Raw genomic sequence first — 27,051 nt, forward strand, 5'->3', positions numbered from 1 at the left:
TGCATTGAATAAGGAGTGATGGTTCGGCATTTGGTTTTTTCTTTTTCTTTTTTTTTTATTAAATCAATACAATTTTAAATTTAAAGCCCTCTTTGGAATGTTACATTCTGTGATATCTACAGTAGTTCTTGTAGAATATTTGAATTATTGGAATATGTTTTATAATTATTTTTAATCTATACAATTTTATATTTATATTAGTGTATATTCTTTTAAAGAGCGACATTTGAATTGAACGCCATGATTAATTACGAAATACTCTAATGTATGAATCATATAGTGTGTAACGTCAACTTAAAAAAATTACTCGATGGTAGTACCCTCTAGCGTATAACCTAGTACTATGACTAATGGCGCGCAAATTAAAACATGTAATTTATTTTTTTTTTTCAAATTATTCTTTGCTCATAATATGAAAATTCACAAGTATGTTAATATTATAAATATTTAAATAAGAAGTTATACATGTTAACTTCAAATATTTTTTATTCGACTCAATATTTGCGGAATGCTAGTTATTTTTTTATTAAATTTCTAGAAAATCACTAAGGAGTTTTCTTGTTGCGCATCCTCCCTTTTAGATGTTTAATTAAATGTGTGTATAGTAAATGTATATAACAATGCATAATACACACGATGACCTGCTTCGTGGTTGGTACTCCTAGAAAGCCGACGAACCTATAATTTTATTGTAATCGAATTAGCAAAATCGAATGACAAGAGTAAGAACATTGATAGTGAATTTAAGAATAGAATTAAAGAAGAAACCAAGTTTTTTTATATTATTTGATATAATAAAAGATATTTTGAGATAAAGATAAATTTAAAGATTAAACCCTAATGCGAGTAAGAGTTAAAGAAGGTTTGCGATTTTGCTTAATAGGTGTGGTGCGAAAGAATATTTACAAATTACTTTAGCCAACTATGTTTCTTTACCTTATAATGTCTCCAGTGTGATTAGTGAAAAAGAAAGAAATACAGAAGACAAGAAAGAAAGAGATGACAAGTGAGATTAAAAAAGAAAAACAAATATGAGAAGGTTACAATTATTGTCATGATTTCAAAGATTGTTCGATATTTTTAGTAGGTTATCTAATGTATGTCATCTTCAATACGTGATAAACTTATTTCCAAGATAAAGATAGATGACATATGTAAGTATATGAGAGTTGGAGTTAACAAATCATTTAATTGGAGTGAAAATGCGGCGGTAGTGATGCGTTTAAAGGGGAAAAATAACGCTAAGTCGTTTCATAGCGTCTATAAGGTGCTTTCTCGTATATGTCGTAAGTACATCTATGGTAATTATACTATTTAATATATTTTTAAACATCTCTCTAGATGTGTATACATAATGTCTATACATATATATACATATAATATTATATAGGAACAGTGGACAAAGTTCAACTTGATGGTTTCATGGCTGATGGTGCAGTACCGCCATTAAAGAATGGGCACAACTCTAATAATATGGGATTTGCTACACAACCTGTTAGCCCAACCTCAGATGCCACTAGTACTGTATATGCAGTTGGACAATATGCTCCTAAAGTTTTGAGAAATTTAAATGGCCAACGATTAAAGAATCAGTTCACTGATGTCGGCCTTGTCGCCGATGGTAGCATCATCCATGCACACAGATCGGTTCTAGCAGCAGGAAGCGCTTATTTCAATGCTATGTTTACTGGTGGCCTTGTCGAAGAACAACAAGAATTGGTGGAAATTCATTCTATATCAGCTTCTATCCTTACGCTTTTAATAGACTTTATCTATACCGGAAATGTTGATATTACTGAGGATAATGTTCAAGAATTGTTTGCGGCTGCCGATATGCTTGAATTGGACGAAGTAGTTTCTGGTTGTATTACTTATTTAGAACAACAACTTCATTATTCTAATGCCCTTGGAATTTATAGGTACAATTTGTTCATGGTAATTTTATATTTCCAATCATCAAAAATTTGAATTTTAATGTAATATTTCTCATAAAGGTTTGCAGAAGCACACAACAGGTTGGATCTATTAGAGACTGCCTTACGCTTTATACAAGTCAATTTTCCTCAAGTTTCTCAAGAAGAGGAGTTTTTAGACCTGCCCAAAGAGCATCTTGTTCGTTTTCTCAGCAGTGATTTAATTCATATCGACACTGAATTTCAGGTAATATTGATTTCATATTCACGAAATAATTACTTGAATTTATTACAAAAAAAAGATATATATAATTTTTTTTTACAGGTCTTCCAAGCTGCATACAATTGGATTATTCATGATATACCTGCAAGACGATGCTATGTGTTTGAAATATTAGGTCATATACGATTGAGACTTTGTTCATTAGCACGTTTAGAACGGATAATATTGGAATGTAAAGATATCAGTCTTACTGTTGCTTTGCGTTCTATAGAAAAAGATTTAATATGTAATAAAGGATGTCTTGTACCACTTCATGCACAGCCTAGACTTTGCGCTAAAAAAAATATTTTAGTCATTGGTGGATCTAAAAGGGAACAAGCAGCTGATAGTTGGGGCAGAGCTGCTGAAAGCACTTATGAGAGTATTGAAAAATATGACACTTTTACTGGGTACAGTAATTCATTGATTTTTCAATTTTTCATTTTGTTTGAATGTTACCATAACAATGTTGTTCTGATAATTGCAGCGAATGGAGCGAAGTAGCACCAATAAGTATAGGACGTATATTACCAGGTGTAGCACTTCTAGATGGTAAAGTATATGTAGTTGGAGGAGAACTGGAATCGTGTATCATTGCTAACTGTGAGTGTTACGACCCCCGGGATAATGTATGGACACCGATTGCTTGCATGGAAGAACCTAGATGTGAATTTGGACTTTGTGCCTTGGATAATAGCTTATATGCATTTGGTGGTTGGGTAGGGGAAGATATTGGTGGTTCTATAGAAATTTATGATCCTATCACTAATACTTGGACCCTTGAAGGTGAACTACCGGAACCACGTTTCAGTATGGGAGTCGTTGCGTTTGAAGGTTTATTTTCTAAAATATATGTATATATATATATATATATACACACTATTGATAATACATTATAATAATTATAAATTATTTTTATTCAGGATTAATCTATATAGTAGGTGGTTGTACACACAACAGTAGGCATCGACAAGATGTCATGAGTTATAATCCAGTGACTAGAGAATGGAATAACTTAGCTCCTATGTTAACACCACGATCCCAAATGGGAATTACTGTTCTCGATGGTTACATTTATGTGGTTGGTGGTACCAATAAAAATCAAGAAGTTTTAAATTCCGTTGAACGGTATTCCTTTGAAAAGGTAAATATTAGGTTTCATTATGTTGTCATTATATAAGAATTTATTTTTGTACATTTTACATATTATATCGCATTACAGAATAAATGGAGCATGGTGGCATCGATGAACATTGGTCGTTCATATCCTGCAGTTGCTGCAGCTGATAGTAGATTATATGTTATTGGGGGGGATCAATCACAAGAAATCAATTTTTACCGTACACAGATAACTATTTCTACTGTAGAATGTTACGATCCACATTTAAATAAGTGGCATGAATGTGCTTCACTACCAACCAGCAGAGGTGAAGCAGCAGCTATTGTTGCTCCCTTTTGAGTGAAATTTTCAAACAAAATTGTACACTTCATACATATATCGTATAATACATACACGTGTTCCTCTCTAAACTGCAAATCATTGCAAGTTGTTAACGCGAGCAACAGCATACACCATGACTAATTGGATGTGTTTTAAAAAATAAAAAAAGATCATGTATTTCAAATTAATAATATATTGATATATATATATAATTATAACATTTTCCTATATATAGACTATGCCTATGTAAAATTTAAGTAATTATAATACATAATAACTTCCTTTTGTAATATAAACAAAGTGCTAAGTGATTTGAAAAGAAAAGAAGATTAATGATTATTCTATACTATTGTAACTAATCAAAAAAAATATGAAGAGGTTGCATTAATTTTATCAATGCTCCTTTGTTACTACAACTGATGATGTTACTCGTCATAAAAAAAAAAAAGAAAAAAAAGAAAAAATATTTCCAAATGTTTTAAATAGATTTATTATAAAATGATTTTATTAGTTGTAGAATGGACTGACAACGTTTATATTACATATACTCATTTACCAAAGTTATAATATTATTCTACTATAAATTTGTCACGCCAAAATAAAATAAAATTTAAAAAAAAAATAATATATATATATATATATATATATATATATATATATAATAAAAATTATATCACACGAAGGAAGGTGTTATAAAGAGCTAATACTCGTCAACTAACGAGTTATATTTAAGAATTTATTTCAAGATAAATATATGTATTTTGCTTTTATTCAATGACCCGCGCATTTGATCTCACTTTTTGTGAGCCACCACTGTCTAGCATAATATTGCTTATACAGCTATAAATTTATTTAAATTGAAAGGTAAATGTTAATAAAAAGTATACATTTCTTATATACGATTTCTTCTATGCTTCGTTGAGTAACCGATGACTAAGTCGATATATCCCCCCACGAACTTTTTATTTTAGCCCATTTAGAAGATTATATATCTAAATTATTCACTTTTCGAATTAGTAGTTTAAATAATTTTAAAGTTATTTATATTATAGATAATTAAATAAAATTACGTTTAAACGTAAAACAGGTATAATCGTCGGGTTCTATTATATTTTTTTCTTCTTTTTTTATTTAAAATTTTCGACACATCATTATATATATATACATTACTCTTGGCCTACATTCATTTAAAAACTGCTGTTACATTACATATTATAGACATACCTATATTCTCTTAAAATAGTTTAATTGCGACTACTCTAAATTTTACAAAGTGAGAATTCAACGATCGAAGATAAAACCTGTTTTAGTGTAATTATTCTTATCTTTTTTATTTCTTTCTTTTTTTTTCTTTTTTGTTGTTGCTCCGTTTACAAAGAAAAAATTAAGATGATCATCAAAATTGAAAGAAAATTTATTTTGATGTTCCTGATCATAAATTCAAGTTGTAATAAATAAAATCTAATCATATATATATATTTCTTTTTAAACTTGCTTAAAGTCTAAGGAAATGTTTATTTTTATCACGAATCTAAAATTGTTTTTCTTTTTTCTTTTTTGCAGTATAGGAAATATTATTGCATTATCTACTGATAGCACATTTTACATATTTTAATGAATTTCTCAAATTGTCTCTTGTACATTAAATATCAATATATATATATATATATATACTTTTGTACGTATATATATATATACATATATATTATACGTATATATATGTGTATATATAATATATATACACATAGATGTATGCAGGATTTTTTATATTTCGCATACATTTGACGAATACGCGTTACACATATAACGACGCAAAATATATTAGGCACAATTTTTCTTTAATGTCGATAAATTTTAATGTCATCATTATTTTCTCCACTAATAATAACGGAGCAAAAGAGCGGTACGTTACATACAATGGTTTTTTTTTTTTTTTTAAATTGTTAGAAGATTTTTTTTATTTATATTATAAGAAAATTAAAAAAAAAAAAAGAAAAAAGAAGAAAGATATCGTTAATTGAATTTAAAAATAAATTAATCGAGGATAAGAGATGGTGAAGCAAAATATAAAATGAAATATAAAATAAAATGTTATACCATTTTTGTTCTTAATGTGTGTGCGTGTGTGTTCTATTAATTATACTTAAAAGTATATTACTTTAAAAACTAATTTTTTTATTTTTATTCGGAAGTAATATTATTTTTCATGAATATACGTTTTCTTAAAAGTTTTAAGAAAAATGTAATATAAAATATAAATATATATATATCTTATTAACAAATTTTTCAAAATTATATTTTAACGAAATGTATAATAATATTTTTTAAATGTATAATCTTTTTCTCGATAATATACTATTTATAAATACAATATGTTATTGTATTTACATTTCATTAGAATTTCATTGTCAAATAATATATTACTGTCGCGTAATAAACTAAGACATAATAATAAAAGATAAGTAGGTATAATAAATAAAATTAAATGTTTATAGGCATAAAGCTTTTAAAAAGAAACGTATATTCGAAATATATAAGAAGTATACATTTATAAAACTGCAAAAGCAAGTATGTATTTGTATTGTTATTTCTTTTTATTATTATCTTTATTATTACGATGGGGAGATAGCATAATAACATTTTTCTCGTGTTACAATGTATTTGTTTGTTCGTTTTGTTTCATTTTTTTTCCTCTTGTTTTATATAAAAATAGTATCTCCTTTAAAACTTTTGTTATATGCAACTCTTGAGAATCTAGTTGCGTATACCCTTGTATAGGCTCATTAAAAAAAAAAAAATAAGAATTAAAATTAAAAAAAATTAAAAAATAAAAATAAGAATAGTTTTCTTTTTCTTTTTGAACATTTAAAAATGCAATTTTCTTGAACACCTTTGTATAGAGAGAGATAGAGAGAGAGAGAGAGAGAGAGAGAGAGATAGAGAGAAAGAGAGAGAGAGAGATAAAGATGAATAGAAACAATAATAAAAAATAAAACAATTTAATTTATCGCGAATAATATAAAAAAACAATTCTAATATAGATACAAAGATAGTTTCCCGTGGAATAATTTTCTATTATTTATAACTATATATATATATATATATATATATATATATATATATATATATATATGCACGCACATTTAAATGGCTAATGGTTCCCGTATTAATAATATAATGCTGCTTTTTATAGAATATCAACAGCGGAGAATGTTTTATTTTTTTTCTTCTAAGACGCTCAAGGCGAAGGGTGGAGAGAGAGTAAGGGGTTGGTTGAGAGAAGCTTCATCCGAGAGGGGATGAAAAAAATCAATTTTCAAATATACAAATGCCTATTTTCGTAATTATAAACAAATATTATTTTTTATGCATTGTAAAGTATATCGTTTTTTTTTTTTTTACTTTCTTTTTTTTTCTTTAACCACAATAAATAAAATCAAACGAGACTAATAAAGCCATTATTAAAATTCAAGAACGAGTATTTTTCTATGGTGTTATATACGATTGGAATTACATAAAAGATTTGTTCGGTTTTTAAGAGAACTTAAATACATACATATACATATATGTATATATTCCGAACGATAGAAATATACATATATAAAAATTAAACGCTTTATTGTACATTATTGATAATATCAGTCAGCAAATGATCTCCCATAGAATTTAAATTCTATGAAAATATAGACCGCTTTGCATATTTTCATACATTGCAGACCAAGGTCCGACTAATCATCGACAAAATTGCTGTTTCGATGATTCCAATTTTAATTTAATATGTCAATGAATTTTTTTACTTTTTATTGTATTTTATTTTAGACTTTTTAATTAATTTCTATTTCGATTATGGACCAATTACTAGTTTAAATGAAATTTCCTTGAACTTTTTTTAACACGTTAAACGTCACATTGGGCCGGTCTCAACGATCTTCTATAACTGACAGATCATTGTGACCTAAATTTAAAGTTTCATGAAAGAGGCTTTTCGTTTAACACGTTAAAAAAGAAAATAACGAAAGAAATCGATGAAAATAAAAAAAAAACAAAAACAAAGTTTCGCGACCCGGTCTGCAATGTTAAAATACATCATCATATTTGAGATATATGCATTTCATCGAAGTTTATTAGCTACATCATCATAACGAATTTAAGTAAATACTAATAAGAATAAACACATGCATACGCACATAAATACACCCACATATACATATGAACACATTTCCCTTTTGTGCTCATAGCAACAAACATTTTTCACAGTTCACAAATGTATAAGTCACAGCGCCGCATAATCTCGCATGCGGTGCATCTCTAATAACTATTTAAGCAATAATTCTTTTCACACTATATCATAATTATCGAAATAAATGGAACTTAATATTAACTACTTTCTTAGGCTCTGAACGCGACATGACATCCCTCCCTCTTTTTTATATAATTAAAATCTAAATACAGATTTATTTTTCTTTCTTTTTTTTCCCCCCTTCTTCCTTGTTTTCTTTCCTTTTCTTCTTGCAATAGATTTGTACCCGCAGTAACAAGACGGTTTTTTTTTGTTTTCTGATACGCCGTGCCGTATCTCAAAAAAGAAGATATATTCTTCTTCTTCTTCTTCTCTCTTTTCATAAATGGATTCTTTCCATTTCTTTCATATTGTATATAAATGTTAAATAAACCTCGGTAAGGCAGTGACGGTACGTTGGTACGCGTATGGCAGAGGAGGTGGGGCGGAAATATGTCCTTGATGTTGACGAGGAAGCGAAGAACGATTTAGACCTACTGTTCCGGTCGAAGGTGAAATATGTTGAAGAATATGTGACGTTCCATCGCCAAGATCCAATTCTTGATGTTCCATCAATTGTAATGCTCCAAACGATGCAGTAGCCATTGCTACATCTGGCATTACTCCGGATAAATGACCATCGCTGCATGAACTATTTTCTTGTTGCTAGAAAACAATTTCTTCTAATTATTTAAAGAACATATCTACGTAAAAAATGAATAAAAAATTATTATAAATATTTATATAATATATACGTGTATATTACTTACTTTTTTATTGTACAAAAAATGCAGTTATACATTGATACACTGTTGCAATCATAAATTTCAAGAGAAAGAAAGAGAAAATCAAGAAAAAAACAAAAAGAGTACTAAATGGTATAGAAAACGTCACGGTTTACACCACTAAGAAATGCACACGAATTTAAGATCGAGCTAAGAGAAAGCGTTCACAAAGTAATGACATTATTTCTTACCTCTACAAGAAGTCTGTTATTCTCTCCTTCAATAACTACGGCAGGAAGTTCGTGCCTATCAGCGTAAGATGAAGCTGGCCGAGGAAATGTCATATTTCTTCCGTAATACGAAGGTGCGGAAGTTCTCACATTAACATCCATATCCGGCGAATTAATATCTTCGATTCCAGTCATATTACTATCTTGCTGTTTCATAAAAGAAGCAGTGTTCTGTAAAATAAATCAACATTTATATTCATTAATTAGATGCCTTTGATCTAATCTTTATCTTAATTAATTTGATATAATAAACATATAAAGAAATATAAAAACGATAAGGAAACAATGTCATCTATTAGAAAATCTATCAAAGAATCTAATTTGAAAATGTATACCTGTAAGTTTGATATATGTATAAATTATTACGTCAACAAAATACGTATGTGCGATACATTTGTAAACTTACATTGAATACTAAATTGTCATTTTCTTCGAGATACACATAATAGTAGTGTGACATGAAATGTTTATGTTCAATAGTCATTTATAATGCAAACGTTATTGTACAAACTACTTATCTCGCTTTTAAAAAACATTTTGTATTACGTCATTTGAAAAAAATAATATTTTGCCATAGTTCCTACAAATTATTTGTTTTTAATTATAACGTTTGAGTCAAACTTATGTTTAAATAACATTTTGAAAACCTATATAAATTCCGTAATACACAATAATATATGTTATTATTCGAGAGGTAATGTTTATACGTTCTCAGTGAATATCAATTAGTATTACGATTAAATAGTGATTTTAATGTAATAACAAAGAAGAATGCAATGGACAAAGTCGACGATGACTACCCGGTTAGTACATTAATACGAATAAATTGTAACTGCAAATTAACGTAAAGTAGAATGATAACGTCCCATTGCTGCAACCTAACTCTGGCTTTAATCCAGCGAATGCAACTAGTTGAAAAATAGAGATGTCATTAATAGAGTATAGTATGGGGGGAAAACAAAGGTCAAAGTCAGACGCATCGAGTTGAAAGCTTGTCTCTCAGTTCTTGCAGTTCCATCGCGCCTAACTGATCTGTCATGTGAGTCTGCGTTCAATTACTAAACAAACATTTCATTATATTGATAGATGATAATATTCACACGATTTTTTACTCAAATATTCCGAAGTTTCTAAGTTTCATCGCTGGTTAAAATTAAATAGTAAGCTATTTTTGAAAATATTTCGCGTATTTGCTAAGCGAATCATTTAAATGGAACAAGTTAAATTCGCTGATCCTTTTGTTTAATTTATTTTAACTTATCCTAACTAATTAAAATTTATTCTTTCATAGATAATCGTCATTATAGTTTGAGTAAATATTCATTAATAACTTATTTGCATACTTGTTCTAATTTATACAAGAGAATTTTAAATAGATTTTCTGTGACCTACACAATTCGGACTTGCAAATGTTGAAATAAGTTCCATTAACAGTACAGTTTAATGTATTATTGTGTTTAAACGTTCTATAATATCGAAGACAATTTATTGTACTTTTAATTGTATGTAATTAATATATATGTATCAAATTTTTCTTTAATTTTGTCAACAATTTATATTTTTATCGGATAAATTTTATACGATTAATATCTCAAAAATGTAACTAAAAAAAAAAACAAGTGACGATTTTAAAATTAATAATTAAACTTCGTTGCATGTCTATCCTAATAAATAACTTAGAAAATGGCTTAGATCATTTTTGTTCTCATGCAAGATTGCACAGCACACATCAGCACATTAGAATTTTCGAATATTCTGTTAAAAACATTCTACCGATCAGCATTAACGAACAACATTTGAATTGTAAGTTTTTTTTTGTCTTATAAATTAATTTTATTTGAAATGTTTCAATAATAGGAATATATATATATAAAGCCTAGAAATAAATTTTCTGATCTAAAAAGAAATGTAAAATAGAATTTTTGTTAATTACGCGATTTAAATCAATTTGGAAAAGAAAAAAAAACGAGGAAAAAACCTGTAAGATAATCCAAATTATTTATTTATTTTCATATGAAACGTAGAAATTGTGTTAACTTAAAGATATTTAAAAAAAAAAGGATAAATACTATACAACCGATAAGATATCCACGAAGAACATACTTCTCGGTATACGATAGGTCTTATCCAATCATTAAATTGTTTATTGTGGTTAAATCGTGTACGAATATATCACATGTGCAAGTACCAATTTTTTCATTTAAACCTTTATAAGATAACTATACTTATAAAGAGAGAGAGAGAGAGAGAGAGAGAGGTGTGTGTGTGTGTGTGTGTGTGTGAAAAAGAGAAAAAGAGAAAAAAAGATAAACGAAGTAAGTATTATGATAAAAAATAATTATTTTATAACTAGGTCATCATTATAAGTTGATTTCCCGTATCAATTTATTGACAGATTATACCAATCACTTATGTCGGCTATTTTATGTGATAAATTCTCCTATCTTTATATCATTATGATTAATAGCGTTTTTATTATGTTATTATAATATCAGATCAATTTTATTTGAAATAATTGATAATAATAATAATAATAATAATAATAATAATAATAATAATAATAATAATATATATTATAAAATGAATCATATGAATAATTTTGTTAAATTTTGCTACTTAGTCCATTGTTATAATTACCGGCATATTTAAATAAATATATGTATCGTAAAAACTTATTTCCGAGAAAGATAAAGAACTTTTGTTTGAAATTTATCACTTATGTTAAATAGTTCCTAGCTGTTAAATATTCATGTATTAAACGCCGAAGACAATGCAACGCAAAACCAATAGATTCTAACGCGAGCGAGAGTTCTTATTTTTTATTCATTATAAACGACACAAAAGATGTCATTTACATGTTCAGGATAATACATGTCGATTCTGTATAAATTTATCTATTTATACATTCTTTGTTATTAATTAGAGTAAATTTAAATTTATTATCCAATTCAACTATGATATAAAATATCTATTTAAAAACTCTTGATATTATCTAAGAAATAAATAAAAAAAAATATATATATATATATATATATACAGATATAAATGTATATATAGTTTTATCATATTTTAAATAAGATCGATAGATAAAAATGAGTGTAATAATCATTGATATTTCATCAGATCTATTGTATTCAACACTCCCATTCGATTTTTTTTAATTAGTAAACATTTTGTACTAACATAACGTAGGTATACTGTTAAATTAAATGTTACATTAATTGTTTTATTATTTAATTCGTAAATCGCGATTATTTTGACAACAACAACAAAATACTCAACCCTAATATTTTTTAATATCATTTATATTTTCATTTAAATATATAATGATAAAAAAATATCGTATACTTTGTTATAGGACAAAAATGTGCGAACTAAAAACATCGCTACCAATAGAAGACTTTGAGGGGCTTATGAAACAATCGTTTGGGTCTGATTTAGAAATAAAACACGTAACATGGAAACATTTAACTGATCCAGGAGAAAATTTTGGCAGTCTTATAGTGGCAGTTACTGTCAATTTCATAGAAAACTTTTCATCAAACACGATGAACTTAGTTGTTAAACTTCCACCAGAATCTCCCCATCTATTGGATTTATTTAATTGTCCATTGACATTTAAAAAAGAATTGAAATTTTATAGTGACGTTGTACCAGTATTTGCGGATATTTATCGTTCGCTTAATGTGAAAAATGAATTTTTCGTACCACGTTTCATTGGGGGAAGATTAGGTTTAAAAAATCCTGATAAATTTGATTCCCAGGCTGCCATTATTTTAGAAAATCTCAAATTATCTGGTTATACAGTAGAGGATCGAATTATGGGAATGGATTTGGATCATATTAAATTTGGTGTTCAAAAATTGGCTGAGTTTCATGCAATGACAATTGGTTTAAGAATCAAGAGACGAGATTTCTTTGAAAACACTGTACTACCTACTCTAGTACCCCCAGCTAATGAAGCTGCAATGAAAGGTGTTATGGATATGATTAATAAAGCTCATGAAACTTTAAAACGTATAGAAGAGGCTAAACCATATTTAGAAAGTATTGAAGCTACATTAAAATCTAACAACATGGATAATGTAATTAATAAAGAAGATTTGTGGGCAACAATTGTACATAATGATTTCTGGGTTAACAATATGTTGTTTCGTCATGATGCTTCTGGTAATATAATTGATTTAAAAATGGTTGATTTTCAACTTTGCATTTATAGCTATGGCATAGAAGATCTTATATTTTTCTTATTATCAAGCTCTAACAAAGAAGTTCTTGATAATAACTTAGATGATATGATTGATTTATATTACGATACTTTTATCGACGTTTTAAAAAAATTAAAAATCAATACAGAACATTACAGTAAAAGTAAATTTTTAGAATTGTTGAATAAACATGCACATAGTAAATTTTCACAGTGCATTTTTATGGTTCAAGTAATACAAGCTACTCGAATCAGTCGTTCAGAATTGAAAAATAATGATAATAATGTAGATTTGAGTAAAATAGAATCAAACAATATAGGCAATCAAAAATTATTACATATAGTGAAAATATTTGCAAAAAAGAATTGGTTATTAAAATAAATTAATATTTGATTTAAATTAAAAGGTAGTTCAAACTATGATGCGTATTATATCATTATTTACGATTATAAACAATACGTTTGGAATATGAATATGTAATCAATATTACATATTAAACTATTTAAATTAGTAAAATAAATCACACTCACTTCTAAGATATCAGCTACCGCATCCGGTAAATTGAACTCTCTAACGACTCTTAGGCGCACTTGCCTATTAATTTCGCTTCGCGAAGATAAAGGTAAATCTATAGCTCGTAGACAACTTGGGGATTGCCTTAATTTTTGTTCCCGTTTAAGCATAGCAGCCATTGTTGATGAATCTGGAACTAAATATTGTTCATAATGTAATATAATTGTAACAGACTAAACAATAAATAGCATAGTGTTTATTTATAGAAAAAAAAAGAAAAACTATACATAACATATACAATATACATTCCTATGTAAGATATTATTTAAAACTAATTAATATATAAATGTAATTGAAATAAAAGAAAATGTAATATTTCAAAAGATTATTTAAATAAGATGAAAATATAAAAAGTACCTGGAAATGCAGCTGCAAGTACATCTACACCAGCAGTGCCCATAGTTCTTGGTTTTTCATCAACCATATATAATGCATCTGGTATATCCGCAACATACCGTGTTCTTTGCAATCTGATAAGATCTGTATCTTGAACTATCTGTTCCTCGACTAAAGACTATAAAAAATTCATGAAACAATAAATGTATTTATAATATAAAATACGAATTCAATATGCGTTCAATAGAAAATACTTCATTATAAAGTTGTTCGTATATTAAATATAATTATCTTACCTTAATTTCTTCATAATAAGGCATGAATAATCTTGGTCTAACAAAAAATCCATTCTTCTTTCCACCTCTTATCCAAGCATTTGTATATATGCTATCTCTTCCATCTCCTATCATATGACTGGGAGGAGTAGAAACCAAGCCTCTTCTGATAGCCTAATAATAAATAACAAAACAATTAATGATTTTATTCTTTTTCTTCTATATTCTTTTTTAAATGACTTTATATATAAAAAATACTAGTTATGTATATCTTATGTTTACTTATTAAAAAAATAATATCTCTCACCTGAGTTAATAATTCACTGTTGTGTGGCAAGATATGGTCAATTCTGACAAGTGGTAGTAGTTCACTAAGTATTTCTCGTAATTCAATATCACTAAGATCTTTCTTTTTAACTCCCTTTCTTGTTACAGAGTGTACCGTATGATTTAATAAATTTGGTTCCCTATCTTCCATACGTCGAACCAATTCATGTTCGCCCCATTTTAAAACTGCCTGTAATATTTCCAACTCACTTGCTTGTAGAAAATGACTTTGCAAAACATTAACTAAATGTGCATGATCCAATTGATGAAGAATCGACGAAGAAGCGATTGATTGAAATTCTTCTCTTAGATAATGTAATGCTTGTCTATGAACCCATGCCGATCCATGGGGTTGACTGCCCCATCTATAAAAGAGAATGAAAGAATAATTATTTTTTGTTAACAGAAATAAAATATTATGTCTGAAAGTATTCTTGCATTTAATATATGCATGATAATATTATTTTATTTTTAAAATGAACTTACCTGAGTACTGTTGGAAGTGATTCTAACGTCAAACAATCTAGAATAATATCTTCACAGCCTTGAGATAATATATCTAACTCAAGAAATCTACCAATTTGATATAATTCCATTGCTTCTTCTAAAGGACTTGGTCTCATTCTCCCTGTATGAGTTAAGGCTTGCACCTATTAATTTGTATTGTAATGTATAAGAAATATTATATTGTAATAATATGAATATATAAATAATATAATTACCTCACCAAGACTACCTGCACTATTTCCACAACCATTACCTCTCAATATTAATGAGAGATCGACGGTATCTAAATAAACAGCATTTAATAAAACTCTAGCATATCTTTTCGGTATTACACTTTCATCCAAAATAATTCTAGTAGGTATATGTAACGTTCTTTCCGTACGATCTTCTCCTGACTTAGTACGCCTTTGTATCAAATTTCTAAAAAATGGCGATCTCGCAGAAAGTATTGCTTTATGGCATGGTAGCTCTAATTTTGGTCGAAATCCGTATTCAGAACAGCCACTGTCTGGTCTTTGACAATCGCTGTCTGATGTAAATACTAATGCAGCGTCAGCATAATCACCAGTATCGAGTAAATATCTAAGATCTTGTTCTAAAGGATTTAATGACCCAAATTCTTCCCCAAGTCGTTGTAATATACTTGTTCCAAATGTTGCATCATGTGGACAAATATCACCAGTGTACAGGTATCGCAATAAAGCAGAGAATGTCTGAACTTCTAAATTAGGTGTTCTCAAATCTAAACATATTCGAGCACCATAACCTACAGCAATAAAATCAAATAATAAAGATGTATATAAAATATATTATTTAAAAATTGTAAAATAATTAATAGAAAGAAGACATTTTGAATATATGTACCAGGATATCCTGCTAATAAATCCCTAAAATATGGACAACGTGCGGATAATATGGCCCTATGAATGGGAAAGCATGCACCTTGATAGACAAGATCGGCATCTGAACACTGCTTGTAATCGTACAGTAAAGATAGATCTTGTTTAAATGTAGCAGCTGGAGGTCTAGCTAATTCTGCTTGAACATGAAGATCCTTTAAAGCGGCTAAGGCTTCATACTCTTCTAATAGTGCTATTGCTTCTAAATGGCTCCATGTCGATATCATGTCTCTAAAAATCCTGCCGTGATCACATACTTTAGATGAACGACGTTTTCTAATAAATTTTTTACGCAGTGTAGCAAATCCTGTCATTTTCTTTTTTCTTTCTCTATAATAAAAGACATAGACAAATTGATCGCATAATCAGCTTATTCAATATTTTATCTTTTAAATAGAATATTTAATACCTAATAGCAAGTCCATGTTGATCGTAGTTGCCAGAGGGCGAAAGTCTAGCTGCTTGAACCGAATCTCCACCAACGCTTGGAACACTTGAAGATGCGGATGCACCCATTCTACGGATCATATGAGAAGCATCTTCTCCCCATCCACTCATGAACCAGCAACCTCTTTTATTATCACTATTTGTTTCCCTTGTTTCTCTACTTTGCAATGCACATGGAGTTAAAATCCTCAATACATTCATAGTTCAACTACCAACCTGAAATAATCATATTAAAATACTCAAAATTATTCTTTATTATATAACAATAATTATTTATTTTCTGATCTATAATTTTTTAACAAAGACGTAAATTAAAAGTGATTATCTATATAAGTAAATCTGTAAATTTACTGAAAAATTTAAATACCCTACTGTCACATTGAAGTATTACTACAGTATAAAAACAAAACAACACTGAATACATACTCAAATGATAAAAGCAAGTATATTTTATCACGGATATTATCATTAAAAATTCTACTTTTCGTATTAACGTAAAAATAAAAGAAAAAACAAATCATTCTCTACTGTAACAAGTAAATATATTCCGAATGCAAAATATTAAAATGATAGAAAGAAAACTAGATCTAATGACCTATATCGAATATTAACATGGAAACATTGAAACAATTAATACTGAAAATGAATTTTAGTACCTTGGTCCTTTTTAAACATGCCTTTCACCCATCATTTCCATATTTATACTGTAAAACGTGTTTGGATATAAATTGAAGCCAATGATCATCACAATGCATAACGACGGCCATGTTTACACTCAAACTGCAGTGTATAGTTTAATAAAAGTTCAAAGCCGTAAAGAATTTCATTTATATATCCACATATTCTTGATAAGAATAACCATTTAATAACACGATCTAAATTAAAATTAACGATTAGATTTATCCGATTAACATAGTTTTATTATAAATATGATTTAACTTAACACGAATCAGCTGTTCCATTTTTTCACAAATTATTATCGTACTACACCGTATATGCACTATATTACGAAGCGATGCTTCGTTAAACATAGGTTACGCCTACACTGCCATCTAACTCAGTTTATCCTAACAGTAACCAAGTGGTAATAGGTATTAGAATCTTGTGTATACAATGTATAGTATACACTATCAAATATATGCACCACTCGATGCATTCGAATATGCACCTGTTAGTTGATAATACCTAAACAAATATTTACAAATAAACTATTTTTTGTAAATATCACTTTAACGAATCAACGACGAAGAAATTTGTTGTTAACAAGATTTTGTCTTTCGATAAAAACGATAAAAATTATTCAAACACGTTCTTGTTTAGTGTATTATAATCAAAATTTAATAAATTATTTTTTGACAGGATTCAATATACAATATACAAAATGGCTGTATGTTGGTTCGCGCGAAAATACGAATACGTTAAGCGCGTTCGAAAATCCATCAAGAGTATTCGTTTTTCTTTTGTTGGACAGAATGTCAGGTTTAATGACGTAAGATAAAATAAAAGAGAGAGAGAGAGAGAGAGAGAGAGAAAGAAAAGAGAAAGAAAGAGAATCTGTGAGATCATATAATGTGATGTCATCACATACACATACAAAAGCACAAAGAAACGAAACACACATGCAGGAAAATTTTTTGTTGCATTTTTCGCATCGTTGAATCTGCGAATAGAGTTGATCATGCACGTGTTTTAAAGAGAACGTGCATGTGTATACAATACATGCAAAAATAAACCGAGAAGAAAAATGTTTCTATATATATGTGTGTATATATATATATATATATATATATATAAATGCAGGCCAAGTCCACATTTAGGATGAAGGTTATTAAGAAAAATGGGACAGTCGAGATCCGGAAAGAGGTCTTAAAGTTCGTACATAATAGTAGATGAGTAACGGACAAATATATCGTTAGAATCTTGTTGAAGGATAAGAATAGAATGAAAAAAATCAAAAGGGGAAATATATTAAATACGTTGAAGCAACTTGACAGTCAATCGGATTTGGCGGGAGATTCCCGGCATTGCTCAAGAGACATGTGCGATTAAAACGTGTTCACTGTCAAATCTCTCATATCTCTCACATTCATTTTTATACTTAATTAATACATATTTTGAATTAATTAAATAATCTTATACACTTTTCTCTATGTGTATGTACATACGAATTGTTTATTTTTTTTTTTAAGAAAGTAGAAAATATACAGTAAATATAAAATTGATGGAAATCTATCTTATTAAATGGCGTCCTAAAGTACAATGAAATTTCTTGGAAAAAACAAAAATTACACACACACACACACAGACGTTTTTATTAATATTATAAAATTACTCAGTAAATGAGCATAAAAATGTGCGAAAAAAACTGTATGCAATTATGTTGTAAATAAAGAATGATTAAGTTTGACATATTGATTGCTTAACAAATTGGTGCTTGATCGTCGCTAGTGTATCAGCTATTATCAGTTTTTCTTTTTAAAATAATGGTAACTTTTCAAAGATAAATTCTTTTGTATTTATTAAAAAATTATCTACTGTTTATTAACTATGTTAATATATTCAGTCACCTGAAATAAGAACGAGACGTTTGGCTATGAACATATTTAAAAGATGATAATTAAAAGTGTGTGTTATGAGACGTGGTAGAAGAATATAATTTTACATAACGGTGGGGATACAGTTTTAACGGAAATATCTATCTCCTGGTGCTGAATGTGAAACTGATTTTGATTCCTATTTCTGCACAAGTTGTATGCAGGTGGAGAACAGTGACCTTTCGGAATAGTGTGTCAAGTTTTTATTGTATAAAAAAAGAAATAAGGGGTAAGAACATTTTACAATTAATCGAGCACCTGCTAATATGATCTAATATCGTTTCACTTGTGAACATGACCTTTTTGTTTTTATACAATTTTTATAGATTTTTTTGCTCTCACTCATTTTTTTTCACATTGCCAAATTTAAAAAAATAAAAATGTTTTAAATATTATAGTTAATATGTCATAAAAATGGAAACTTGTTTAGTGGTCGATATACATGACAAATATACACTGTCATATAGTAGCCATAATTAAATAAGTATTTCTAATATAATTGTAATATATGAGTCATAATTAATATTTTTGAAATTTTATCTAAATATTTATTCTATTGTTTGTAAATTATTTATTTCATAATAAATTTTAAATCTATTATCTATGAAGTTTGTTTAATTGTCCATATGTTTAATAGAAAATTATATATTTATATAAATAATTTTGTACTGTACGTGTATTACATATAAAAATATATATATCAATTACAATTTCTGTTATTGTTATTTACATATATAATTGTTTTCTAATTTAGTATTATATTAAATAATTAATTTATTTATACATCTATGTATAAAATCATGACATCTAATTAATATGTTATTTATAGAAAATGTCAAATGATGTATATACAGATATATGGTACGATGTCATTCCACTTCACCATAGGCCAAATTTACTTAAAGAATGTTGTAAATTACTCAATTCAGAATGGCCAAGAAGTGAAACAGCTCGGTAAGTTACATATTATATCTTTAAATATTGGAATAAAATAGTTCCTAGTGTTACTAAAGTATTATCTAAAGCAACATTTCTCACTTCATTTATACTAATATTTCCTTTTTTGTTATTTTAGATTAAAATCTTTAAGAGTATCTTGTGATGAATTTCCTACGTGCCTGATTTTAATAGATAGAGAAAGTCGAGTACTTGGTCATTGCAAAGTTTCTTTGATACCTAAAGTACGTCATAGTTGTTACATCGAATCAGGTAGTTTTTTATATGATTACTTTTATAAAAATTTAAAATTATTAAAACAAATATTGATATGATTTATATTTGTATTTCAGTTGTAGTTGATAACAAATCCAGAGCTCAAGGATTGGGATCTAGATTGTTACGTGGAACGGAAGAATATGTGGCAAGGAAAGGTATTAAAAGGGTACACTTAATAACAAAAGGTCAAGAAATATTTTATATTAAAAATGGATATAAGATTTGTGATCCCATCGAAACGTGTGGATTTAAAAAATTTGTACCTCCTATTACCAAAACCGAAGCAAAGCATAAAGAAAAAATTACTACTTTTTCTGGTCCCCCACCCCCTCCAATGCCACAATTAGAGTTTGAATATTTTGATATAAGAATGCTATCACAGAAAACACATATGGTTAAAAAATTATGATAATTATATTTTATAGATTTTTTCAAAATACCTTTTTTGCATTTGAATTTATTATTTTTATGAAGATAGTCATCCAAAATGATAATCCTTGATTGTTCCCGAGTGATCTATGACTAATATATGACACAGTTGATTGATTGATTTTATGTTTTCAAGTATTAAATGTTACATATATTTCCTGCATGTATATTTTATTAATTTTGATCACATTATTTAAATCAATATGTAAGATGTTAGTGTACCAATGTTTACATTTATATATTAGAAGCTAATAGAAAACTTGTATAAGAATAAGTTCTTTTTACGCTTTGTATATATACATTAACTGTTATTTTGATGGCTTTTGAATTAGACATTTTGATAGATTAAAATTTTATTTTGGTAATTCACTTAGCATAATTATATCTTACAATATCATACATATTTATTTTTATATAATAATTGAATCGATCAATTTTATTATGCTTTCCATCATACTTTCAGAAGACTGATTTGTGTGAATAATGTACAAATAGATTACAATACTAACAATATATTGTGCATATATTTATCTACAAGACCATAATTCATAATTATGAGCTAGTTGCAATACCACATATTTTTTGATAATGATCTGATTGTTCAAGGCAATCTACAAGAAATGCACCCAAAGCGTATTTTGAAATGGCACGACCTGGTGATTCATCGTGTTTTATAACATATTCTAAATTATTTGAACCTGTAAAATAATTGCAATAATTATAATAACAAAATTAGATTTATTGAATTTTAAAAGATATCAATAAATCAATAAGAAAATGTTTCTTTACTAGAAATATGTGGTGGTAATATAGCAATCCATTTTAATCCACTTTCTTTCAGAAGATCAAACATACGTTGATGATCTGCGTTCAAATCTTTGAATATAGCTGGTACAGCATCAGGCTTATAGAATAAAAATGCTATAAAAAAAAAAAAAAAAACATGAAAGAAAATATAACAAATTTTATTTTTAAAATAGAATTTTAGCATGTTTGATAATAATCTTAAAATGATATTTTACCTGACAAACATACGGAAACCAATTCAACGTTATGCATCTTCATAGCGTCTAATATATTTTTCATACCTTCCGATAGCATGGTAGTTGGTTCTTATGGTAATTGAAAAGAAATATTTATTTATAAACATATTATTTGTTCATATGTGAATAAGTAAAGTACATATTTGCTATAAGTGTAATAATAATATCATTCTTACTAAGATCATTTCTAGTGCCAAGTGCAACAACAACAGCATCTCTACCAGCTACAGCTTTTGAAACATCTGTGTCGTTGGTGACATCCCCAACAATTGTGTCCACCTTGTCTTTAATGTTTTCCGGTATCTTGGTTTTGTCTCTTACAAGAACTCTTACATCCATACCTAAGATAATTTATTTTTCTACTACTAGGTATTAAGTTTCTATGATCAAAATCATTATATAAAGCAAAGCGTTAATGTTTGCTTGTAAAAAGATGATTTTTTATATTCCACAGTATACAAATATAGCATGATGATAATGATAATACCACTAGGAACTCTATATTTCAAATATTGAGATGGATGAATAACATAAAAGCAAGTTATAAAGATATAATATAAGTATTAAATAGACAAATGACATTATTAAATTTTTATTTTTCTTTATCTCATAAAGTTGATAAATATTAAATATCAGAAATTACATATATTCAAATTTATAACTTTTAACACGTACAAGTATAATAATATTTGATTTCAATTAGTAAGTAACTACATTATTATAAAAGGTAAATATTTTTATAAATTTTCATTTTTTTAAAAGAATAAATATATAGAATCATTAGACAGATTATAACTAAATATATATATTTATAATGTAGATAGTATAAATAATTATAATAATAGTATTGAAAAGATTTGTAGAAAATTTTACATTTAGCAAATCAATTAAATTGTATAAATTAATTTATCAGAGTTGTAACTTTAAATTTACATTACACAGAAGAACATTAAGAAACAATGAAATAATGTTTTGTCATGCACGATACAAGTACAAATGTATCTGAAAATTCCATTTGACAAATATAACAATAGTTTCTTTAATAATTGAATGGTATTTTTAATTAATACAAATTACCCTTTTCTACGGCATGGTTTAAAACACAGAGTCCGGTATTTCCCGTAGCTCCGAATATTACAATCCTTTTCGCCATGATATTACAAATATCTTAGAATATGTATTTATCTCTCTACTTTAAAATAATATGGTATTATCCGTAATATCACAATTTGATAATCACTAACAATTGTATAGAATTGTGTCTAATCATTCAGTGTGGTTCCTATAAATGTGTATTAGTATGTGTTTATTAAAGTAACTATAGCAGACGATAACATAATAGATGATATCAAAATGATCTATCTAAGATATTTTCTGCGCATCTAGTAACCCTTTCACATGCACTGCATCATACCGTAATAACCAATCAAAACATATCTGGATTATTTTGAGCTCTCTGATTGGTGTTTTTAAATAACATGGTCGACTGACTCCAGTTTCTGAAAGTTCTTTCTGAAGAATGTCACGTTGGATTTTTAATAATGATATATTATTTTACTTTTTGTTTATTAATGTATTCATATTTTATTATGCAGATGCTAATCAAGCCATAGAACAAAAAAATGTTCTTCTACTTTTGGGTAAATAAATATATTTTATTTCTTTTTTTTGATTATAATTATTACATACTTTTTTTGTATATATTTAATTTTTAAATTAAAATAATTAAATTTATCAATAACATTTAAATATATCTTATTGTATAAGATTTATTGTCTTATTTATATACATAACTTTGTTATAATATATAATACACATATTTTTATGATTGTATGGGATACATGATTACTTTCACCATATGCTTTTATAATTAAATATAAAATAATAATTATATACATTAATATTTAAATAATGTACGTATTGTTTAATTCCTATATTATTTTATTTAAAAATGAATCCCCAATTTGATGTAAGATAAATTTATATATGAATATTTTGATTTAATAAGATTTTTTATTTTCTATTTTCAGCTGACGATGCTGGTTTTGAAATGAGATCTTACTTAAATAAAATTTGTCAATCACCCAATTTAGATTCATTAGCAAAAGAAAGTTTGTTATTTAATAATGCATATACTTCAGTTAGCAGCTGTTCTCCTAGGTAATATAAAATTATTATAAAATATTTTCTTTTATTATAATTTAATCAAATAGTATATATATGTATATATTTTTTTTATAGTCGTGCTGCATTGTTAACTGGCTTACCAAGTCATGAAAATGGAATGTATGGATTACATAATGGTGTCCATCATTTTAATTCATTTAATAATATTCAAAGTTTGCCAAAAATATTGCAGAAAAATCATATTAGAACAGGTATATATAAAAATAATGAAAAAATAATAACAAAAATTGCAATATTCTACTACAGATTTTAAATCAATTTTTGTTCAGGTATAATCGGTAAAAAACACGTAGGTCCAGATAAAATATATCCATTTGACTTCTCGCATACTGAAGAGAATAATGATATACTACAAGTAGGACGAAATATCACTAAAATAAAACTTTTAGCCAGAGAGTTTCTTTCCCAGAACAAAACACAGTATGTTTTTTTTTTTTTTTTTGAATAAATTATCTTAGAGGGATAATATCGTATTACTTAATAATAAAATAATTATTTACAGACCATTCTTTTTATATATTGCTTTTCATGACCCACATCGATGTGGTCATACACATCCACAATATGGCAATTTCTGTGAAAAGTTTGGTAATGGAGATGTTGGAATGGGTACAATTCCTGATTGGCATCCGATATATTATCAATGGGATGAAGTAAAAGTACCATATTTTGTTCAAAATACTGAAGCTGCTAGGAGAGATATTGCTGCGCAATATACAACGATTTCTCGTTTAGATCAAGGTAACGAATGATTGATTTTTTTATAAAAATATTTACAAATTAATTTTAGATGATTTTAAGTATAACATAGAATTCATATTTTTATAGGCATAGGTTTGATTTTAAAAGAGCTCGAAGATGCAGGATATAAAGATAATACTTTAATAATTTATACATCTGATAATGGGATTCCGTTTCCTAATGGTCGTACTAATTTATATGATTCTGGTATGTTCAACAAATAGCATAATATAAATATAAATATTATTCTAATGAAAAAGATTATTTTATTAATTTTTTTATCTGATACAAGGTATAGCAGAACCTATGATGATTTCATCACCGATACATAAACAAAGAAGAAATCAAGTAACATATGCTATGACATCTCTATTGGACATAGTACCTACTTTGTTAGACTGGTATAATATATCTTATGAAAATGAAGTATTGAATAAAAATGAAGTTAACTTACCAAATCTTACAGGCAAATCTCTTCTTCCACTTCTTATAAAAGGTAGTGGGGGTAAATGATATTATATTACATATCATATATTTGTTTTATTATAAAATATTTTGATACTTCTACAGAGCCACAGGAAGAGAGACCAATTTTTGCTAGTCAAACACATCATGAAGTTACTATGTATTATCCTATGCGTGTAATTAGGACCAAACGCTATAAATTAATACATAATTTGAATTATAAGATGCCTTTTCCAATTGATCAAGATTTATATTTATCTCCAACTTTTCAAGTAATTTCTATAATAAGTTATTGATTTGTTTTAAAGATTATTGAAAATATTTGCAATTTAATTAATATAATTTTTATTTTTTTATACAAGGATGTTCTAAATAGGACGAGTAATAAACAACCTCTTCCATGGTATAAAACATTAAAGTCATATTATCAAAGACCAGAATGGGAACTATATGATTTAAAATATGATCCTGAAGAAAGGAATAATATATTTTTCAAATCTTCAATGAAGGTAAAGTAGATTTAAGTATCTACGTACATTATTAAATAATCAAAATATTAATTAAAAACATACTTTTATAGGATATTGTGATTAATTTACAAAAACAATTGCTCGATTGGCAAAAAGCTACCAATGATCCATGGGTATGTTATCCCCATGGAGTATTAGAAAATACCGGTGATTATAAAAACAATCCACAATGTATGCCTTTATATAATATAGATTAAAAAATATAATCTTTTTTTAATAATTCTCTTTTTATACTCGTTAATTTTGTTATGTATTCAGTGATATAATCTATCATGATAAAAAGTTTATTTCTACATTTTATATTAATGTATATACATAAATATATATAAATTTACAAATATAAATAAATATTAAAAAAAAAAATATTTAATACATCACTGTGTATCCTTGTTTTAGTTTGTCTCTCTTCGCAATAATTTTGCTATTCGTGACAACGAAGCATTTTTGATATCTCTTTCACGATGTTTGTAAAGTATCTCATTTAAGTGATGAACATATATCGAAGATTTATTGGCATTTTTTTCAATAGTCTTCAATTCTTTCGATATTTCATTGATCTAATAATAAAAACATAAATCTTATCAGAGAAAAAGAAATTATTATATAAAATATTTGAAAGAGAACCGGAATAAAGAATCATACATATTGTTCGTATCCTAAATAACGATTATACTTTTGATTGTTTACATAAATTTGTTTGATTTGAATTGTTAATAGAAGGCACAGAAGAAGGCTGCCCAGTAAAATAAAGGAATTTGCATTTTGAATTCCACGGAGGACAAGCATCACACTTTTAAAATTTCTTTTTGTTGTTGTTGTTGTTTTAATAACCCCAGTATTCATGTACCTATAATGTATTAACGAATTTCATATAAAATAACAATTTTATTTTTAATACATAAACACAAGCATATAATTTTGAATAATAAAGAAATACCTCAAAAAACACGTATTTAAATTATTAATTATTACATGTATTTACGAATAATAAAAGCAATAATAATAATGAATTATAACTAATCGTAAACTAAAAACATACTTTTAATTGTTGTTTATTAATGATAATAAATTATCATAGATAATTAAAATACATATAATGTTAAATGGATACATGCGTGCTGATTTATGTACAATGTGTGTAATCATATAATATAGTATAAATAATACGTTTATTCATTATTAAAGCTGTTCACTACTATGCACCTGATGCGTGCAATGCAGTGACAAGCGTGGATAAAATATGAACTAAAAGTGCAACAGAGGAGCAGAGTAACTACCATGAACGGAGGGTAGAGGTAAGGAGTAACATCTCTTATGGGAGAAAATTTGAAGAAGTGTCTAGCATATGCTATAAATAATAGTTCA

The 27,051-nt window shown here is 27.2% G+C and overlaps 7 protein-coding genes and 1 long non-coding RNA gene across 13 annotated transcripts in view; 4 read left to right on the top strand and 4 right to left on the bottom strand.

The window, feature by feature from the left end:
- kkv (hyaluronan synthase-like protein kkv) overlaps window positions 1-9,012 on the bottom strand; it is a 22,922-nt gene extending 13,910 nt beyond the window's left edge. The window contains exon 1 of the mRNA XM_089175374.1: window positions 8,872-9,012. The gene's annotated coding sequence lies outside the window, so the exon portion shown is untranslated. The remainder of the gene's footprint in view (window positions 1-8,871) is intronic.
- Window positions 634-4,513, top strand: LOC107074597 (uncharacterized). Of its 3 annotated transcripts, none has more exons than XM_015336160.2 (8): window positions 634-1,006; window positions 1,085-1,301; window positions 1,391-1,919; window positions 1,995-2,160; window positions 2,239-2,585; window positions 2,663-3,009; window positions 3,099-3,319; window positions 3,398-4,513. In XM_015336160.2, the coding sequence occupies exons 2-8, from the start codon at window positions 1,100-1,102 to the stop codon at window positions 3,632-3,634; spliced, it is 2,049 nt and encodes a 682-aa protein (XP_015191646.1). In that variant the 5' UTR covers window positions 634-1,006; window positions 1,085-1,099; the 3' UTR covers window positions 3,635-4,513. The 3 variants fall into 3 exon arrangements, with proteins under 3 accessions (XP_015191646.1, XP_015191647.1, XP_015191648.1); XM_015336161.2 differs by having other exon boundaries at window positions 1,088-1,301; XM_015336162.2 differs by having other exon boundaries at window positions 635-1,286.
- On the bottom strand, window positions 6,703-17,806 carry LOC107074599 (BTB/POZ domain-containing protein 7). The gene is made up of 12 exons (XM_089175379.1): window positions 17,427-17,806; window positions 17,139-17,357; window positions 16,445-16,698; window positions 16,001-16,365; window positions 15,352-15,902; window positions 15,116-15,279; window positions 14,610-14,994; window positions 14,324-14,476; window positions 14,049-14,205; window positions 13,649-13,827; window positions 8,872-9,081; window positions 6,703-8,561 (listed from the first exon to the last, which is right to left on the bottom strand). The coding sequence occupies exons 3-12, from the start codon at window positions 16,681-16,683 to the stop codon at window positions 8,280-8,282; spliced, it is 2,685 nt and encodes an 894-aa protein (XP_089031505.1). The 5' UTR covers window positions 16,684-16,698; window positions 17,139-17,357; window positions 17,427-17,806; the 3' UTR covers window positions 6,703-8,279.
- LOC107074598 (uncharacterized) lies at window positions 9,795-13,733 on the top strand. Of its 2 annotated transcripts, none has more exons than XM_015336164.2 (2): window positions 9,795-9,949; window positions 12,269-13,733. In XM_015336164.2, coding segments are annotated over exons 1-2 (1,233 nt in total). In that variant the 5' UTR covers window positions 9,795-9,947; the 3' UTR covers window positions 13,500-13,733. The 2 variants fall into 2 exon arrangements, with proteins under 2 accessions (XP_015191650.2, XP_015191651.2); XM_015336165.2 differs by having other exon boundaries at window positions 9,916-10,070.
- A 226-nt stretch (window positions 17,807-18,032) lies between the features above and the next one.
- On the top strand, window positions 18,033-20,730 carry Naa80 (N-alpha-acetyltransferase 80). Of its 3 annotated transcripts, XM_089175388.1 has the most exons (6): window positions 18,033-18,968; window positions 19,046-19,150; window positions 19,231-19,305; window positions 19,906-20,030; window positions 20,152-20,285; window positions 20,366-20,730. In XM_089175388.1, exons 4-6 carry the CDS (start codon window positions 19,909-19,911, stop codon window positions 20,698-20,700), a joined length of 591 nt encoding a protein of 196 aa, XP_089031514.1. In that variant the 5' UTR covers window positions 18,033-18,968; window positions 19,046-19,150; window positions 19,231-19,305; window positions 19,906-19,908; the 3' UTR covers window positions 20,701-20,730. The 3 variants fall into 3 exon arrangements, with proteins under 3 accessions (XP_089031514.1, XP_015191659.1, XP_015191657.1); XM_015336173.2 differs by having other exon boundaries at window positions 18,033-19,150; XM_015336171.2 differs by having other exon boundaries at window positions 18,034-18,968; window positions 19,046-19,305.
- A 325-nt stretch (window positions 20,731-21,055) lies between these two features.
- On the bottom strand, window positions 21,056-23,052 carry LOC107074602 (flavin reductase (NADPH)). Its single transcript, XM_015336170.2, has 5 exons — window positions 22,841-23,052; window positions 21,940-22,104; window positions 21,743-21,832; window positions 21,510-21,641; window positions 21,056-21,418 (listed from the first exon to the last, which is right to left on the bottom strand). The coding sequence occupies exons 1-5, from the start codon at window positions 22,914-22,916 to the stop codon at window positions 21,273-21,275; spliced, it is 609 nt and encodes a 202-aa protein (XP_015191656.1). The 5' UTR covers window positions 22,917-23,052; the 3' UTR covers window positions 21,056-21,272.
- A 194-nt stretch (window positions 23,053-23,246) lies between these two features.
- Window positions 23,247-26,060, top strand: Sgsh (N-sulfoglucosamine sulfohydrolase). Its single transcript, XM_089175381.1, has 10 exons — window positions 23,247-23,403; window positions 23,794-23,923; window positions 24,005-24,141; window positions 24,220-24,370; window positions 24,453-24,691; window positions 24,779-24,898; window positions 24,984-25,187; window positions 25,262-25,428; window positions 25,519-25,665; window positions 25,737-26,060. Exons 1-10 carry the CDS (start codon window positions 23,283-23,285, stop codon window positions 25,881-25,883), a joined length of 1,563 nt encoding a protein of 520 aa, XP_089031507.1. The 5' UTR covers window positions 23,247-23,282; the 3' UTR covers window positions 25,884-26,060.
- LOC149031635 (uncharacterized) lies at window positions 25,950-26,883 on the bottom strand. Its single transcript, XR_016177579.1, has 3 exons — window positions 26,726-26,883; window positions 26,329-26,533; window positions 25,950-26,243 (listed from the first exon to the last, which is right to left on the bottom strand). It is a non-coding gene; the product is annotated as an uncharacterized LOC149031635 (long non-coding RNA).
- Window positions 26,884-27,051: the final 168 nt, after the last annotated feature.

This window comes from Polistes dominula, unplaced genomic scaffold (assembly GCF_049000335.1).
Source record: "Polistes dominula isolate Pdom_NZ unplaced genomic scaffold, Pdom_raw_medaka contig_82, whole genome shotgun sequence".
Lineage (NCBI taxonomy): Eukaryota > Metazoa > Arthropoda > Insecta > Hymenoptera > Vespidae > Polistes > Polistes dominula.

Bases quoted from the DNA above. Each gene is read 5' to 3' on its own strand.
- Naa80 (XM_015336173.2), top strand. From the start codon at position 19,909: ATGTCAAATGATGTATATACAGATATATGGTACGATGTCATTCCACTT. The intron at 20,031-20,151 runs GTAAGTTACATA...TTGTTATTTTAG, and splicing joins CCAAGAAGTGAAACAGCTCG to ATTAAAATCTTTAAGAGTAT. The intron at 20,286-20,365 runs GTAGTTTTTTAT...TTTGTATTTCAG, and splicing joins TAGTTGTTACATCGAATCAG to TTGTAGTTGATAACAAATCC.
- LOC107074597 (XM_015336160.2), top strand. From the start codon at position 1,100: ATGTCATCTTCAATACGTGATAAACTTATTTCCAAGATAAAGATAGAT. The intron at 2,586-2,662 runs GTACAGTAATTC...TGATAATTGCAG, and splicing joins AAATATGACACTTTTACTGG to CGAATGGAGCGAAGTAGCAC. The intron at 3,320-3,397 runs GTAAATATTAGG...ATCGCATTACAG, and splicing joins AACGGTATTCCTTTGAAAAG to AATAAATGGAGCATGGTGGC.
- LOC107074602 (XM_015336170.2), bottom strand. From the start codon at position 22,916: ATGGCGAAAAGGATTGTAATATTCGGAGCTACGGGAAATACCGGACTC. The intron at 22,105-22,840 runs GTAATTTGTATT...AAATTATCTTAG, and splicing joins AAACCATGCCGTAGAAAAGG to GTATGGATGTAAGAGTTCTT. The intron at 21,419-21,509 runs GTAAAGAAACAT...ATTATTTTACAG, and splicing joins ATTACCACCACATATTTCTA to GTTCAAATAATTTAGAATAT.
- Sgsh (XM_089175381.1), top strand. From the start codon at position 23,283: ATGTCACGTTGGATTTTTAATAATGATATATTATTTTACTTTTTGTTT. The intron at 25,188-25,261 runs GTAGTGGGGGTA...ATACTTCTACAG, and splicing joins TCTTCCACTTCTTATAAAAG to AGCCACAGGAAGAGAGACCA. The intron at 25,666-25,736 runs GTAAAGTAGATT...ATACTTTTATAG, and splicing joins TTTTCAAATCTTCAATGAAG to GATATTGTGATTAATTTACA.
- LOC107074599 (XM_089175379.1), bottom strand. From the start codon at position 16,683: ATGAATGTATTGAGGATTTTAACTCCATGTGCATTGCAAAGTAGAGAA. The intron at 14,477-14,609 runs GTGAGAGATATT...ATTTATTATTAG, and splicing joins ACAGTGAATTATTAACTCAG to GCTATCAGAAGAGGCTTGGT. The intron at 13,828-14,048 runs GTACTTTTTATA...AACAATATTTAG, and splicing joins ACTTGCAGCTGCATTTCCAG to TTCCAGATTCATCAACAATG.